The following is an 18,041-nucleotide window of genomic DNA, read 5'->3' on the forward strand; positions in this document are numbered from 1 at the left end:
GGGGTCCACGCAGGAGGAGAGAGGGGGAAGTGGGGTGCTCATGCAGGAGGGCAGAGGAGGAAGGGGGGTTCATGCAGGAAGCGAGAGGAGGAAGTGGGGTGTCCATGCAGGAGGTGAGAGGAAGTGGGGTGTCCATGCAGGAGGTGAGGAGGAAGTGGGGTGTCCCTGCAGGAAGAGTGAAGCCCCAGCAGAGACAGGGCTGGTCCCACGAGGGGAGGGCCGAGAGGGTGGGAGCAAGGCCGAGCGGGACCCGGCACCGTGGGGAGGTTCCACACGATAATACTCGTGGACAGGAGACCTGACGTTGTTTGCCCTCCCAGACACCCCCTGCCAGAGTCCAAGTCCCCAAGGCCGATCCCAAAACTCCCCGGGAAGCTCTGGCAGAAAAGGGCCCGTCCATTCAGGGACAGCGATGGCCGGCCAGGCACGGTGCTGAGCGCACCGCGTCCACACAGGAGGTCACAGAGAGTTGCAAATGGCCACATGGACAGGTGCCCGGCTCTTGCGCTATCGAGAAAATGCAGATCAAAGCCACTCTGAGCGAACACTGGTGGCGCCTTAAAGACACGTAACATTACCAGCGCTTCCCTCCCGAGCATACACCCAAAGAAATGAAAACGAGGACGTGGACAGAACCCCACGCCACAGTGTTCACACGGCTTGAGTCACAGCAGCCAAAAGGCGGCGCCAGCCCAGGTGCCCATCACAGAGGAAAGGACAAACACTCCACCCGTCCACCGTGGAACACGACTCGGCCACGAAAAGGAGCCAGGCTCTCGCCCAGGCCACGGCGCGGGCGCACCTGCAGGATGTCACACTCAGTGAGAGACGCCATTTATTTATTTATTTTCCAAGACAGAGTCTCGCTCTGTCTCCCAGCCTGGAGTGCCGCGGCGTGATGCCACGTCTACCTCCCGGGTTCAGGCAATTCTCCTGCCTCAGCCTGCTGAGTAGCTGGGACTACAGGCGCCCGCCACCACGCCCGGCTAATTTTTGTATTTTTAGTAGAGATGGGGTTTCACTATTGCACCCAGCTGTGTAATTCCATTTCTTTTCTTTTTTTTTTTGAGACAAAGTTTCCCCTCTATTCCCCAGGCTGGAGTGCAATGGCGCCATCTCGGCTGACTGCAACCTCCGCCTCCTGGGTTCAGGCAATTCTCCTGCCTCAGCCTCCTGAAAAACTGGGATTACAGGCACCTGCCACCACACCCAGCTAATTTTTGTATTTTTTAATAGAGATGGGGTTTCACCATGTCGGCCACGCTGGTCTCGAACCCCTGACCTCAGGCGATCTGCCCGCCTGTCTCCCTAAGTGCTCATTACAGGCGTGACGCCACCTTGCCCGGCTGTTTTTATCCAGTTTCTATGAAATGTCCACGACAGACCAATCCAGAGAGATAGGAAGGGATGCATGGGGGCTGGGGGCTGGGGGGATGAGGAGCGCGGGTGTGAGGTGCAGCTTCTGTCTGGGGAACGAGAAAGTTATCAACGTGGGCAGTGGTGACGGCTGTGCAACAGCAAGAATGGGCTTAATGACACTGATTCACAGATTTTTAAATGGTTAACTGGAAAATTGCCTAATAAAGAAGAAAAAAACCAGCTGGGCGCGGTGGCTCACACCTGTAATCCCAGCACTTTGGGAGGCTGAGGCGGGTGGATCACGAGGTCAGGAGTTTGAGACCCACCTGTCCAACATGGTGAAACCCCGTCTCTGCTAAAAATACAAAAATTAGCCCGGCATGGCGGCGCCTGCCTGTAAGCCCAGCTACTCCGGAGGCCGAGACAGGAGAATTGAACCGGGGAGGCGGGGGTTGCAGTGAGCCGAGATCATGCCACTGCACTCCAGCCCGCGGGGCAGAGTGGGGATTCCATCTCAAAAACCAAAACAAAACAAGGCCGGGCGCGGTGGCTCACGCCTGCAATCCCAGCACTGTGGGAGGCCGAGGCGGGCAGATCACGAGGAGGTCAAGAGAGCGAGACCATCCTGGCCAACATGGTGAAACCCCGTTCCTACTAAAAACATAAAAAATAAGCCGGGCGTGGTGGTGGGCGCCTGTAGTCCCGACTGCCTGGGAGGCTGAGGCAGGAGAATCACTTGCACCCAGGAGGTGGAGGCTGCAGTGAGCCGAGATCGCGCCACTGCACCCCAGCCTGGGTGACAAGAGGGAGACTCAAAAAAAAACCCACCACTGAGGGGACCCCTCCCCACCCCCCATCAAGTCAACCTTCTTCGTTCTTGAGGTCTTATCCGCAGCCCAGGCCCAGCCCCTCCCCATCATCGCCGGGGTCCCCGTGCCCTTTCGGAGGACATGCTGAGGGGCTGGAGGGACTCCCCAAAGCCAGCACCGAAAGCCCACACCCCCGTCCCCGGCATGGCGGCGCAGAGCTGTGTTTCAGGAGCCGAGGAAAGCTGGCTCCTCCTTCCTGGACGGCTCCTCCAGGGAAGAGCTATTAACACCACACCTGCGGGCGACCCAGACGTTCCGCTTCGGGGAATTGATCCCGAGGAAATCGTCCAAAAGAGAAAAAAAAAATTAAAAAGCGATTTGTACCAAGATGTTCACAGCAGCTCGGTCTGCGAGAGCCAAAGGCTGGAAGGGACCCAGCGTCTAGCAGTCCAGCATCGTGACAGTGCCAGCCAGACCTGGGCTGGCACCCGCCTGCTGGCACGGTGACCTTGGGTGAGTTCCTGGAGCCTCTGAGAACCTCAGACTCTTCTTCCGTGCATCGACCCACTCGGGATACAGCCTGCTTCAAAAGGACAGGGGGCCATGACGGGGAAGGGCTGAGCCTTTGGGACAACCCAGGAGCCACCCGGGCTGGGGACAAAACCTAGAGAGACCTGAGAAGGGCTGACTCAGGCTAGACACGGTGGCTCACACCTGAAATCACTCTGGGAGGGTGAGGCCTGAGCACCTCCAGGGCTTCGGAGTTCCAAACCACCAGCCTGGGCAGCAAAGCAAGACCCCCAACTCTTTTAAAAAAAGAATTTGGGGCCGGGCGCGGTGGCTCACGCCTGCAATCCCAGCACTTTGGGAGGCCGAGGCGGGTGGATCACGAGGTCAAGAGATCGAGATCATCCTGGTCAACATGGTGAAACCCTGTCTCTGCTAAAACTACAAAAAATTAGCTGGGCATGGTGGCGCGTGCCTGTAATCCCAGCTACTCAGGAGGCTGAGGCAGGAGAATTGCCTGAACCCAGGAGGCGGAGGTTGCGGTGAGCCGAGATCGCGCCATTGCACTCCAGCCTGGGTAACAAGAGCGAAACCCAACCCCCAAAAAAAAAAAAAAAAAAAAAAAAAAGAATTTGGGTCGGGCGCGGTGGCTCACCCTGTAATCCCAGCACTTTGGGAGGCCGAGGCGGGTGGATCACGAGGTCAGGAGATCGAGACCAGCCTGGATAACACAGAGAAACCCCGTCTCTACTAAAAAATTGGCCAGGCTTGGTGGCATGGGCCTGTGGTCCCAGCTACTCAGGAGGCTGAGGCAGGCGAGTCGCTGGAAGCCGGGTGGCGGAGGTGGCAGTGAGCCAAGACCACACCATTGCACTCCGAGCCGAGGCACCAGAGAGACTGTCTCCCCAACAGTAACACTTTTTAAAATCAGCGAGGTGTGATGGCACACACTCTGGTGCCAGCTACTTGGGAGGCTGAGGGGGGAGAATCGCTTGAGCCCAGGAGGACGAGGCTGCCGTGAGCTGAGATCACACCGCTGCTCTCCGTCCTGGGCAACAGGGAGAACTCGTCTCAAAAACAGAGGAGGACGGGTACAGGGGCTCATGCCTGTAACCCCAGCACCTTGGGAGGCCAAAACTGAAGGATCGCTGAAGCTCAGGAGTTCAAGACCAGCCTGCGCAAGACGGTGAGATCCCGTCTCTACAAAAATTAACCGGCGTGGTGGTGCGCACCTGTGGACCCAGCTACCTGGGAGGCTGAGGTAGGGAGATCACGTGGGCCCAACAAGTCGAGGCCGCAGTGAAGCAGAACAGCACCACTGCACTCCAGCCTGGGCGACAGAGCGGGACTATGTCTCAAGAAAACAGGCTGACGGCCGGGTGTGGTGGCTGCGCCCCTAATCCCAGCGCTTTGGGAGGCCAAGGCGGGCGGATCACCTGAGGTCAGGAGTTCAAGACCAGCCTGGCCAACCGGGTGAAACCCCGTCTTAAAAAGTAAAAAAATTTAAAAAATTAAGAAAAAAAAAAAAAGGCTGACTTGATGTCGGGGTGCCGAGGGGTCCCCGTTCCTTTCCCCGAATCTAGACAGGGTGGGAGGGCTCAGGCCCCAGTCTGACGCATCTGCTCGGTAACGAGACCCTCAGAGCCCCAGCACCCAGTGGGCCTGAGGCGATGCCACCTGCCTGCCGGGCTCCCTGCCCCCAAGCCCCAAGAGTGGTCAGGCGGAGCCCGGCCCCAGGATCGCCCTCTGGACTGAGACCTGCCTCCCACCTTCCAGCACAAGCCTTGGGGCAAAACAAGCAGGAATGATCAGTTGAGAAGCCCACAGGGCCTAGAAACCTCCCTCCAGGCGGGGGGAGAAACACCCAGGGGGGCTCCAGAGACTGCCCAGGGGGACCTGGAAACCACCAGGGGGGACCTAGAAACCACCAAGAGGACCTAGAAATCACCAGGACCTAGAAACAGCCAAGGGGACCTAGAAACTGCCAGGAGGACCTAGAAACCACCAAGGGGACATAGAAATCACCAGGAGGAACTAGAAACCACCAAGGGGACTGAAAAACTGCCAAGAGAACCTAGAAACCGCCAAGGGGACCTAGAAACCACCAAGTGGACCTAGAAATCACCAGGAGGACCTAGAAACCACCAAGGCGAACCTAGAAACTGCCAAGGGGGACCTAGAAGCCACCAAGGGGGACCTGGAAACAGTCTAAATGGCCATATAACATGAAGGCCTCCTTTCCAGGTGACGATTCATAGAACCAGGCATGTTGGGAGACCCTCTCCTGTCTCTCAGCCTGGGAGGGGAGCCAGATCCAGGAGACAGGGCTGAGAGACAGGACCTGGGGTGGGGGGAGGCCCAAAGCCTACCCCCGCGCTCCTCACGCTCTGCAGCCTGGTTTGGCAGCCCCGGCACCCTGTGTCCTCCTTGTCCAGCTCCAGTGCTGAGCAGGGACGGGCCTCCTCAGCTGTCACAAGAACCTCAACGGCGTATTTAAAACCCATCCCCAACGGGTAACAGCGAGGCCCCTACGAGGGCCCCTTCCTCGGAAATGCGAAGGTCCCACTGCTTTATCCAGCTCAGCCCCACAGGCAGAGAGGGAGGGATGAGGCTGGGTCCCCAGGGAGAACTTCCAGCCTCGCTCTCGCACCTGGGGGCCGGAGGAAGCCTGGGACCCCCTCCTCCCACGAGGGTGGCTTCAAGGGGGCCCCCGGCAGCCAACACCTGTGTGAGCTGAGCTCTCCTCCGGCAGCTGCCCAGCCACCCTCTCAGCTCAGACAGGGAAACTGAGGCTCCTCCCGCCGTGAGCAAAACAGTGGGATGGGAACCCGCCCAGATCCCCACCACTCTCCTGCCTGAGCTTGGGCCTCTTCCCCTGGAGATTCCCAGAGATGGAGGGCCCGTCTCTCCAGGGCCGGGTGAAGCTCGGAGCGTGAGGCCTCTGACCCTGCTCCCAAACCGCACGACGCCGTCAGGTCCCCTGGCAACGGAAGGCCCAGGACCCTCCGCCTTGCTTGGGGCCCCCTGAGTGTCCAGGACCCTCAGCCCCTCGGATACCTGGGGAGGGCCTGCCCTGGGGGTCTTCAGCCCCTGCTGGAGCTGGAGTCCCGCGTTGGGGAATGGGCGAGGGCAGCCGGGCCCTCCCCGCGGGAGCCCAGCCTCAGACCCGAGGCCGTCCAGGACTTACAGATGGGGCAAATCCGGGAGAGGATTAGGGCCCGGAGGTCGGTGATTAAGGGAGAGCCCGGGACGGGGGATTAGGAGACTGAGCTCTCAGCTGTGGAGTCACAGACAGATCCATGGCAGGTGTGAGGGATTAAGACAGGGAGACGCCATGGCGGAGATCACAGGTTCCGGGTGATCCCAGGGCGGGGCAGACGTTCGCAGGACTGTGCGGGGCTCGGGGCTCACAATGACCACACAGGCCCCGTCCCGAGACAGACACATGGGATGTCTTGGGGGGTACCACGAGGAGACCAACCTGGGGAGTGCCCGTCAGCCCCAGGCGTGCGGGAGGGCTCCTCGGAGGAGGCGGCGTGTGGGTGGATGAGACGGCGTGGGGAGGGCGGGGCCTGCAGAGGGGCAGCAGGTGTGAGGGTGGACGTGCCTGGTTCCCTTCAAGGCCGGTGGGCGGCCTGGAGCTGGGGCCTCGGGACCAGGGGACGTGGGTGGGCAAGACGGGGAGGGCTGGAGCCAGGGAGGTAGAGGGGACGGGGAAGAATGACCGATGTCTGGAGAGGCCCACGCTAGCAGCCGGAAGGCCAGGAAGGCGGCTGGGAGGTGTCTGGCAGGAGACAGGCAGCCAGTGCCGTTTGGGTGTGGGGTGAACCGTGGGGTCTGCCCACGGGGGGTGAGGCGAGGCGCGGCCATCGGGAGTGGGTGGCGGATGAATGGCCTCCAAGTGTCCCCCAGGACAGCCCTGGCTCATGCCTGGGCTGCTGAAGAAGGGGGCTTGAAGATGTCAGGGAATTTCTGGGGTTGGTTGGTTTTTGAGACAGGGTCTAACTCTGTGGCCCGGGTGCCATCATAGCCCACTGCAGCCTCAACCTCGCAGGTTCAGGTGACCCTCCTGCCTCAGCCTCCAGAGTAGCTGGGACTACAGGCACACACCACCAGGCCAGGCTAATTTTTTAACTTTTTGTAGAGATGGGGCGGGGTGGGGGGGGGGGCGTCTGGCTATGTTGCCCAGGCTGGTCTTGAACTCCTGAGCTCAAGTGATCCTCCCGCCTCAGCCTCCCAAAGTGCTGGGATTGTAGGCATGAGCCACAGAGGCCGGACAAAGATGTCCTCTTTTGAGCTGGGAATTTAGGGTCTGAAGAGAGCGGGGGGGCCTTGGCTACCCGGCCCCTGATGGCTCCATGCAGACGAGGGGGGGACCTGGGTCCCAACCCTGCCACCTGGGACACGGGTCTATGCACGCTCCCCCATCCGCGCTCACTGGGCCTCCCAGCTGGACCGGAGCCAGAGAAGCCCTCACCCCTACCCCGCGGCCGTCCCCACATAGGATAATGTGGGGTTTACTCCTGTGCCTAATGCAGGAATTCATCACCACGGATTTGCAGAGCTGCACCCCCAGGCTGATCCGCTCAGCCATCTGAGGCGGGGCCCCAGGGCCTCCTGTCCTGGGGGGTCTTGGAGCAGCCCCTCCCCGACCAGTCTCTTCGAGGACATAACAGATCCCGGCTTTGGGGACCGTCTCCTCTGTCTCCCCTCATTCAAGGGTCCTCCCCAGATGAAGACAGTTCAGGAGCACAGACCTGAAAATCCGCAGCAGCAGAAGAGGCTGCAGGTCGACCTCTGGGCACTCAGCCCTGGAGCTGGAGGGAGGGCAGTCGGGAAGCCGCCAGCCCCTCCCCACCCATCACCCGCCCTGTGCTCCCCAGAGACAAACCCCGGATCTGCCCAGGTCTCCGCCCCGCCAGGCCTGTGCAGCACCCCCCTCCGCCCCCCTCGTGACCCTGGCAGCAGCGGGTGGACGAGAGAAAGCCGAGGAGAGAACGCGAACCCCTCGGACTGTCCCTCCCTGGGTCTCCGTGTCCCCCTGAGCCCCAGCCCCTCTCCTGCAGAAACACCCTCCTTTGTAAAACTCAGGCTTTCCGGGGGGGGAACCTGTATGGTCTGTAGAACCAGGGGCACTTGGGATGACAGGAGGAAGAATGAACTGCACTATGTTTTGAGATGGAGTCTCACAATGTTGCCCAGGTTGGGGTGTATACAGTGGCGCCATCTCGGCGCACTGCAGCCTCCATCTCCCGGTTCAAGCGATTCTCCTGCCTCAGCCTCCCGAGTAGCTGGGATTACAGGCGTCAGCCACTGCCCCCAGCCGAACGATGCTTATTTTTAAACTAATTTTGCTCTGGGAGGCGCGGCCCTGGGGATTCCACGAGGCCAAACCCCTTCCTTCCTTGGTTTTCACGCCTGTTCCAATTCAGGCACGAACCACAGTCACCTACAAAGAAGGAAACTCAAACCTTCTGAAGCCGAAACCTTGAACTTGTGTCCTTGAACCTGCTTTTCCAGCAACACCCCAGGGAAGTGCCGGGGATGCCTCTGGGGACCGCGGACGTCAGCCGGGGTCTGGAGCCACCCGCAGCCCCAGACGAATGAACCATCTGCACTTTCTTTCGAGATGGAGTCTCGCTCTGTCACCCAGGCTGGAGTGCAGGGGCACAATCTCAGCTCACTGCAGCCTGCGCCTCCGGGTTCAGGTGATTCTCCTTCCCCAGCCTCCCGAGTAGCTGGAATTAACAGGCACCTGCCACAACGCCCGGCTAAGTTTTGTACTTTTAGTAGAGACGGGGTTTCACCGTGTTGGCCAGGCTGGTCTGGAACTCCTGACCTCGGGTGATCTGCCCGCCTCGGCCTCCCAAAGTGCTGGGATGGCAGGCCTCAGCCGCCACGCCTGCACCAACTGCCCTTCTAAAGGGGCCAGCTGTCCAGGACTGAGCGCCAAGATCCAGGACCCATGCTCCGCCCCTCAGCAAATGCAGCAAATATGCGGCACCAGCTGTATACCGCAGCTATGACCTGAGGTGTGAAAGAGGCCACTTCTGAGCACAGGAGCAGGGCGGCCTTGGGCGTGGCAAAGACCACAGGGCCGGGGTGAGGACGTGCCTGGGGGGCCCGGCCTGGGCAAGGAGCCCAGCACTCCCTCAGCAGGAAGGGGAGGCGGGGACAGTGTGAGACGTAAGGCCACGAGACACTGCCAAGACTGTGAAAGACCCTCGCCCCTTCTCCCTCAGAGCACCCCCACCTTGCATTTGGGGGTGCCGAGGCAGAGGGGCCCAGGGAGGGCCCAAGACACCTGGCCAGTCATAGGGGGCCTTAGTACTGAAGCCAGCTGGGGTCCCACTACTCAATCTGCGGCTGCCACCAAAAACACCCTCCACAGCAGGGTCCCGCCCTGGACGCTCCGATGCTCCTCCTGGCCCAGCCCCACCCGGCTCTTCCCTCAGCCCAGCTGCCTTTCTGCACACCCTCCCACCACCGATCACCCCCACCACACACATCTCCCCCCACCCCGCCACCTCAAACGCCTCCTCCGGCCAGGGCTCCCCGGCATTCCCCCACCTCCTCAGCCCAGCCGAGTGGGGGCGGTTCCGGTTCAGCAAAGCCTAATGCTTCCCTTCCTGGTGCCAGGCAGACACGGGCCAGTTTCCCACAAGGGAGGGGCGATGCTGGCCTCTGCACGGGGACCCGGGGACGGGGGCCGGAGCTGCCCCCCTTCTCCCTCTTAAGCCTCCCGTGGTGCCTGATCAGGGACGGTTTCTGTACCACCAGACTGTGAGTTAAAAGGGCGAATGTGAAAAGGCAGAAACGGAAAGGACCCCCCCAACTCTGTTTTCACAAAATTAATATTCTCAGGCCGGGCGTGATGGCCCACGCCTGTGATCCCAAGCACTTTCGGACCGAGGTGGGTGGATCACTTCAGGTCAGGAGTTTGAGACCAGCCTGGCCAACATGGTGAAACCCCATCTCTACTAAAAATACAAAAAGCAGCCGCGTGTGGTGGCCGGTGCCACCTACTAATCCCAGCTACTTGGTAGGCTGAGGTGGGAGAATCCCCTGAACCCGGGAGGTGGCGGTTGCAGTGCGCAGAGATCACACCATTGCACTCCAGCCTGGGCCACACAGCAAGGCTCCGTCTCAAAACACAAATGAAAAATTAATATTCACACAAATATCACCCACCACCCACCCCTAGGTGCCCCCAGAGTGCCTTCCTCCTCTCTTTGGCCTGGATGGGACCTAGGCAGAGGCTGGCCGCCTGGCGGTTAAGAGCGTGAACACCGGGCTGGGCTGCCCAGAGGGAAACCCAGATCCGCCCGAGCAACCTGACATCCTGCGTCTCTCTATCCTCCTGGGTAAAATGGGTTAGCGCCGGCCTCACCACTACAATAATTCATATTATTAATCCTCAGAGATGCTTCCAACAGCCGCTGGCCCAGCGCGGGCTTAGGGAACCTTGCTTTTGAGATATTCTTGGGGTCATTTTCCACAGTGATTGAGGACATGAGTCCTGAGCTATGGGGGGGGTGGGGCCCCGTGCACTCCAGCTTGACAATGTCTAAATCCTTTTATAAATCTGATTTTAAAATGCCGTAACTCCCCTAGTCCTGAAGACTGGCCCCGCTAACCCCCTTCCCTGCCTACGTGGTTCCCCTTCACCACTCATCTGCCCCGGTGGGGCTCCCTTGGCCCACACAGGGGCCCGTGAACCCTGCATACCTCAGAGCACAGAGGGGGGCCACAGCCTGCCCAGGCCTCCAGGTGACCTCACTCAAGGTAGATGTAAGGATGGGGGGCTTCACTCCTCCTACCAGCCTTCCCCCGAAGCCCCAGGATCAGCCCACCTGCCCCCAGCCCACCGACCACCCCTCTGCAGCCAGGGTGTCGCTGGTGTGGGCCTCCACCTGCCAGCACCCACCGCTGCAGGTCATGCTGGAGGGGATGAAGGGGAGTGGGCACTTTCCGCAGCTCCCTCCCCACCGCAGCCCTCTGGTCAATGGGTGCTGAGCGGGATTTGCAGTGGGGCCAGGCCAACCAGCAGCTCTGGAAGTCCCGTCCTTCCGGCTCACTGTCCTTGTTTTGCAGGCCAGAGCCCAGACGCTGACCAAGCTCTCCCAGCGGGGCCAAAGGCAGGGTGGGAGGGGCCGGACAAGGTCCCTCTGGGGGTTTCAGGGCTCCTCCCACCCCTGGCCTGTCTTGAAATCCAGGCTTCTGGTCAAAGCTGTATTCGCCTCTCAGGAAGGCCTCAGGGTTCGGAGGCGGATCCCAGGGCCTTCGTCCAGGCCCTGTCCAGGACTCGTGTGCCCTAGGCCTCAGTTTCCCCAGCCAGTCACTAGGGGTGCGGAAAGGCCAGGGGAAGAGAGATCCCGACAGCCTCCCTGCCAAGCTCTAGGGGTCCACCATGGGGGACGCCCTGGGGTGCCCAGGCCTGGAGGAGGAGCGACCGGCGGGAAAAGCGCAGCCCTCCCGGGCCCTGTGCGCTGTCCGTGGTGCTGAAACCGCGCCCGCCCCGCGCGCCCGGCCTTGCCATCCCGGCCGGCCCCCCTGCACACCCCACCTCACACCGCACTCGTGGACGCACAGACACACACGCAGCCTTCCACGGCCGCGCGCGTGACACCTGCCCACGGCTCACGCTCCTGCCCACCGGCGCACAGCGGCCCCGGGCGCACACGCGGACGCCACGTCGTCCCAACACCCAACACAAACGCCCCCAGGGGCACGCGCGCGCGACCACCACGCAGACACACCCCTGGAGACACACCTCCCTCCCCAGCCACAGGCTCGCGCCCCGGGAACCCCGCCGCCGTCACGCGCCCCTGTTCGCACACAGCCCACGGGGACACACGCCGCTCTCACTCTCCGGCCACCGCACGCACAGCCCGGGAACCGGGACCGCAAACACGGGTGGCGGTGGCCCCGCGCCGGCCCCGCTACGCGCCCTCCACCCATCAACCGGCTGAACCTACAGCGGCGTCTACACACCCACCGCCACATGGGTGCACAGCCCGGGCCGAGCGGCTCCGGGAGACACAGCGTGGGGACCCGCACGCTTTCCAGGCCCGGGCGCGCCTCCTTGCAGGCGGGGCGCAGGTGGACGCCGTGGGAGCCGCTTAACCCCCTCTCCCCCGGCCTCCCCAGGGCGCGTCCTTCCCGGGCGCTCTTCTTCTTCCTCCCTCCCGCTCCGCCGCCCTCCGGGGCCCACGTTCCCCTCTATTCGTCCTCTCCGCCCCTCGGCGCTCAGACCCCGGCTCCGCGGCCCGCGACGCGCGCCCACCCCGCCCGCCGCGCCGCACGGCGGAGGATGTCGGGGTCCGTGGGAAGGGGCGCCCCGAGGTCGCCCCGGAGCCCCCCCCAGAGGCGGAGCTCGCGCCCCCGGGTCACTCCGGGGCGGGTCCCCGGCACGCCCGAGGTCACCGAGAAGCTCCGAGGTCACCCGCCGCGCGCGCCGCCCCGCCCTCCCCCGGTGCTCCAAGGACGGCCCCCGCGCCCCGCGCCCCGCGCCCTCCCGCGCCCTCCCCCGGAGGCGGCACCTGAAGTCGCTGTACGGGTGGATGATCCAGGCCCCCGCCGACTTGACGCGCTCCTGCTCGCGCTCCACGGCCTTCTGGCTGCCGAACATCCGCAGCGAGAACTTGTTGACGCCGGGCTGCAGGAGCGCGCCGAACTGGCGCTGCATGAAGCTGGCCTGGCTGCCGCGCGGCTCCCCCGCCGGGCCCGCCTCCTCGCCGCCCGCCTCCTCCGCCGGCCCCGGCCCCGGCGCGGGCCCCGAGGCCGCCCCGCGGCACGAGAACGACACCTTGGGCCCCCGCGCCGGGCCCTCGGGCCCCGCGGGGCTGCACTGCGGCTCGCCGCGCCCGCACTCGCCATTCGGGCTGCCCTTGGCGGCGCTCGTCGCGCCCGGGGTTCCGGGGCGGCCGCACGAGCTGTCGCGGCTGCGGAGCCGGGCCCGCGGGCCGCCCTCGTCCGTCCCCGCCGCCGCCTCCGGGGCCGCCGCCTCGGGCGGGGGCGGCTGCTGGGGGGGCGCGGGCCCGGGGCCCGGGGGGGGTGCGGGCGGCGGCGGCGGCGGCTGCGGCTGGGGGGGCGCGGGCGGCGGCGGCGGCGGCGGCGGCGGCGGCGGCCCCGGCGCGGGGGTCGCGCCTGGGCTCTCCCCGGGCCGCCCGCCGCCCCCGCGCGCGTCCATGGCGAGGCGGCGCCGGGCAGTGCGGAGCGGAGCCGCCGCCGCCGCCGCCGGCCGGAGCCCGAGGGAGGGGGGAGGCGGGGGCGGGGCGGGGCGGAGCCGCGGGGGGCGGAGCCTTGCGCGGGGGAGGGGCGGGGGCGGGAACCCCGCCTCCGCTGCGCCCCTCGCCCGTCCGCGCGCCGCCTCCGCCCCGCGCCGGGAAACTGGGGCCGCCGGGTCGGGGGCGCCCCAAGGTCACGCGGCCTGCGGCCTCAGAGCCCCGCGCAGGCCTCTCTCCAGGAGGGGAAACTGAGGCCCGCCGAGCGGAAGGACGCGCCCAAGGTCACCCAGCCCGGCTGCCCGGCTGGGGCCGCCGCTCCCGCGCCGCGGTTTCCGCTTCTGTCCGGAGGAGCGTGACGCGGGCCTGGAGAGTGGGGCCGCGGCCGGCGCCACCCCGCGCTCTGCAGGATCGAAGATTCCCCAATAAAAGAGCTTTTGCTTGGTCGCCCGCGGGCCCTGGACCGAGACCCTCGGGCGCGTGGGGAGGGGCAGGCGGGCTCGGGGGTCGGTCTGCGGATCTCGGACACTCCTGGCCCTGGTCTGCATTTGAGGAAACTGAGGCCAAGCCCAGGCTGACAAGGAAAACTGGAAGAGCTACGGCGCGTGGGGGGCTCCCACCCAGCCCTCAACAGTGCCTGGGGAGCAGCGCGGGGGGTTTCCTCTAGGTCTTGGGGGGCTTTACATTGGGGTCACAGGGAGACCTGGAGCCCCCTGCCCCGGGGCTGGCTCCTTCCCGGAGTCCTCGGGCTCCGGCGCAGCTGTGACCCCAGTTCCTAGTCCCCAGCTCTGAGAAAGGAGCTTTCCCAAGCTCTGCTTCTGGGCCACAGCCCTGCTGGGTGTGGGGGCGGCCTGGTGCCAGGCGACGTGGGGCCTCTGTCCCCAGCCACTCAGCCCACCAGACAGCCGGGAGAGGGCAGGTGAGGAAGTTGGCAAACGAGAGGAGAGAGACAGAGACACACAAAGAAGTGGGAGCTGACCCCCACCCGGAGGCCCTCCTGAGACCCTCTCGGCACCTGGCCTGATGTCCTATCGGCCACGATGTCCTGTGTGGCCCCCACCCACCTGCACCTCTGTGCCACTGGGACAGACGCAGCCCCCTTCCTGCACACGGGAGAAACTCAGTGGTGCTTGAGGGAGGACCAGCATGTGCCCAGCTCACAGCGGATGGGCTGAGCCTGACTGTCTCGTGCCCCGGCCAGGCTGCCCCACACCCTGGGGACCCCTTCGCCCTCACACCGGCCCGGCCGGCCTCTCTGAGCAGGCGGGCGGGACAGCTGTCTGTCCTGAGGCGGCGCGGGAGAGGCTGGGCGGGCAGCACGGTTGGCAGTGCCAGGCTGTGGCCCGCCCAGAGGCAGATGCGTGCTCCAGCTGAAGTGGGATCTTTTATGTTCACCCTGGGAAGATGTTAGGCTGGGCAGGTCGCCAGAGCCCCGGGACTCGGCTGGGAGCAGGGAGGAGGCGGGACCCGCACAGCCTGAGAACCCCCCCACCCCCGGGCCTGGCAGTGCCAGAAGCAGAAAGACAACGCCTCCCCCAGGAGCCGGCGGTACGTGCAAGTCACAAGGGAGGCTGGCTCATGGTCCTTGTCACCAGATCCTGGTGACTCCTCTCCAACCCACAGCCTCACCCAGGCCAGCACCTGCCGGCGAGCACAGGGACCCTCCCTGGCCTCAGCACGCTCACTCTGATCCCCTGCCCAGGCCGGAGTACTCTGCATTTATGTTTATTATTTATTTATTTTGAAGATGGAGTCTCACTCTGACACCCAGGCTGGAGTGCAGTGAAGTGACCTTGGCTCACTGCAACCTCCCCCTCCTGGGTTAAAGCAGTTCTCCTGCCTCAGCCTACCGAGTAGCTAGGATTACAGGTGTGCGCCATCACATCTGCCTAATTTTCTTTATTTTTAGTAGAGACAGGGTTTTGCCATGTTGGCCAGGCTGGTCTCAAACTCCTGACTTCAGGTGACCCACCCGCCTTGGCCTCCCAAAGTGCTGGGATTACAGGTGTGAGCCACCGCGCCTGGCCATGCTTATTTCAATTTTTAAAAATATTTAAAGATCGAGAGCAGTCTGGCCAACATGGTGAATCCTCGTCTCTATTAAAAATACAAAAATTAGCCAGGCGTGGTGGTGCACGCCTGTAACCCAGCACTTAGGAGTCTATGCAGGAAAACTGCCTGAACCCAGAGGTGGAGGTTGCGGTGAGCTGAGAGCATGCCATTGCTCTCCAGTTCTGGCAACAGAGCAAGACTCCATCTCAGAAAAAATACACATAATACATATTTACAGAGATGGGGTCTCATTATGCTGCCCAGGCTGGTCTTGACGTCCCGGGCTCAAGTGATCCTCCTGCCTTGGCCTCCTCACGTGCTGCAATTAGGGTTCTGAGCCACTGCATCCGGCCTATCCATTTATTTAAAAAATACTTGGCTGGGGCTGGGCTCCACGGCTCACCCCTGTAATCCCAGCACTTTGGGAGGCCGAGGAGGGCAGATCACCTGAGATCGGGAGTTTGAGACCTGCCTGACCAACATGGAGAAACCCCCGTCTCTACTAAAAATACAGAATTAGCTGCGTGTGGTGGCGTGTGCCTGTGATCCCAGCTACTCAGGAGGTGAAGCAGGAGAACTGCTTGAACCCAGCATGCAGAGGTTGCAGTGAGTCAAGATTGCACCACTGCACTCCAGCCTGGGCAACACAGCAAGACTCCGTCTCAAAAAGGAAAAATAAACACCTGCTCCAGGGGCTGAGCATTCAGAGTGCGGCTGACTCGGAGAGCCAGGCAGGAGGGAAGCCGGCCATCAGAGTCAACCTTATGAGTATAGCAAGTCAGATACTGTCCAGAAGGCGGGGGGAAACACTGGAGCAGGGAGAGGGTGAGGTGCTGGGGGAAGGCCTGGAGGAGGGGGCTGCGGTATCCCAGGAAGCTGCAGGAAGCGTGCTGTGGGCAGGCGGCATAGCCTGTGCAAAGGCCCTGACCACGCCAGGCTTGTGCAGGGAGATGGAGACCCAGGGCCTGGCTCCTCAGTCAGTCACATTGGTCTGTGGCCCAAAGCCACCCACGACTCCCAGTGCCTTTGGAAGAAACCCCACTGACCGGGCGCGGTGGCTCACGCTTGTAATCCCAGCACTCTGGGAGGCAGAGGTGGGCGGATCACCTGAGGTCGAGACTTTGAGACCAGCCTGACCAACATGGAGAAACCCCTTCTCTACTTAAAATACAAAAATAGCCGGGCGTGGTGGCAGGGGCCTGAAATCCCAGCTACTCAGGAGGCTGAGGCAGGAGAATCACTTGAGCCCGGGAGTCAGAAGTTGCAGTGGGCCGAGATCTCACCACTGCACTCCAGCCTGGGCAATAAGAGCAAAACTCTGTCTCAAAGAAAAAAAAAAAAAAAAAGAAAAAGCAAGCCCTGGTCCCTCCTGCAGTTTGCACCCCCGCCCCAGCCCGTCTCTGGCCTTTGCGTGCCTGGGTCACTGGCCCGGGACACCCGGGCCCCTCCTGCCTGAACCTCCAGCCGTTCCCTCCTCGGGGTCTGCCCCGCCTCCCCACCCCTGCAGCCTCTCTCAGGCTTGATGACCGGATTTACCAACCTGGGACCTACATTTCCTACTTGGTCAGGACAGGTCCAGCTCGGAAGCCCTGGGAGCTTACACAATCATGGGGCCTTCTGAGTGAAAAGCAGTTTAAGACCAGGAAGGCAAAATCAGGCCAGGGCAGGCACAGAGCCAGCCTGGAAAATCTGCTGTTCAACTCGATGAATACTAAGTGAGCCAGGTGGAGCGGCGTGTGCTGTGAGCCGGGCTTCTCGGGAGGCTGAGGTGGGGGGATCGCTTGAGCCCAGGAGGTCCAGGCTGCAGCGGGCTGAGATCACACCACTGCACAGCAGCCCGGGTGACGGAATGAGACCCTGTCTCAAAACAAATTTTTTAATAGCCAGGCGCGGTGGCTGACGCCTGTAATCCCAGCACTTTGGGAGGCCGAGGCAGGTGGATCACGAGGTCAAGAGATCGAGACCATCCTGGTCAACATGGTGAAACCCCGTCTCTACTAAAAATACAAAAAATGAGCTGGGCATGGTGGCGCGTGCCTGTAGTCCCAGCTACTCAGGAGGCTGAGGCAGGAGAATTGCCTGAACCCAGGAGGCGGAGGTTGCGGTGAGCCGAGATCACGCCATTGCACTCCAGCCTGGGTAACAAGAGCGAAACTCTGTCTCAAAAAAATAAAAAATAAAAATTTTAATAAAATAGATGAACTGTGCCGGGCACGGTGGCTCACGCCTGGAATCCTAGCACTTTGGGAGGCCGAGGTGGATGGATCACCTGAGGTCAGGAGTTCAAGACCAGCCTGCCCATCATGGTGAAACCCCATCTTAAAAAAAAAAAAGAAAAAAAAATAGATGGACTGTGCATGGCAGGCCTGGGCCGGAATTTACAGCTGAGGAACCAGAGGCTGAGGAAAGACGGTGACACTCGCCTCAGCACACACACGAGCTCCATCTGTGCCACGGCACCGTCCCGAGGGCCCCTGACCCAGGCCTGTTTCTGCAGCGTCTGCCATGAGGGTGGTGCCCCGTGCTGCTGGCCCCGGGCTCACACAGGTTTCCTTCTCCCTGCTGAGCTCACCTTGCCCCAGGAACGTCTTTCCGCACAGGCTCGTTCTATCCCGGCAGCTCTCAGCCCTTCAGCTCTGCCTCCTCCTCAAGGAGAGGAGGCCCCCTCCACTGTAGGCCTTGGAGGTGTCACTGTCCACCGTGGGCCCCTGGAGTGGAGATACTGCTTAGAGCCACGGCCCAGAGTGGAGAGGCTGGGGGGGCTGGGAGCCTTCCCGCCCTGCAGGCCCTGTCCTTCTGGGCTCCCATTGGGGTGGGGGGATAAGAGGGAGGACAGGCCACTTTGCCCAGGACAGGGACAGGCAGCTCCACCCCATGGTGTAGTCCAGCCCATGAACTCGTGTTTCTGTGACTTCCCCATCTCACATCTGGGGAATCCAAGGCAGGCTTGAGTTGCCACCAACACCCAGTGATGGGGTGGACGTCCACCACTGCACTCCTATGCTGGGGCACGGCTGCACACCACGGGCGCTCACTAGATGCCCGTCACCGGGCACGGGGCTGCACGCCACGGGCGCTCACTAGATGC

The 18,041-nt window shown here is 62.6% G+C and overlaps 1 protein-coding gene across 1 annotated transcript in view; it reads right to left on the reverse strand.

Annotated features, from left to right (window-relative positions):
- HCN2 (hyperpolarization activated cyclic nucleotide gated potassium and sodium channel 2) overlaps window positions 1–12,914 on the reverse strand; it is a 38,746-nt gene extending 25,832 nt beyond the window's left edge. Inside the window, exon 1 of the mRNA XM_037735434.1 lies at window positions 12,218–12,914. Within this exon, the coding sequence (XP_037591362.1) occupies window positions 12,218–12,867 (650 nt within the window). The 5' untranslated portion in view covers window positions 12,868–12,914. The remainder of the gene's footprint in view (window positions 1–12,217) is intronic.
- Between the last annotated feature and the right edge of the window lie 5,127 nt (window positions 12,915–18,041).

This window comes from Cebus imitator, unplaced genomic scaffold (assembly GCF_001604975.1).
Source record: "Cebus imitator isolate Cc_AM_T3 unplaced genomic scaffold, Cebus_imitator-1.0 Scaffold805, whole genome shotgun sequence".
NCBI classification, from domain to species: Eukaryota; Metazoa; Chordata; class Mammalia; order Primates; family Cebidae; genus Cebus; species Cebus imitator.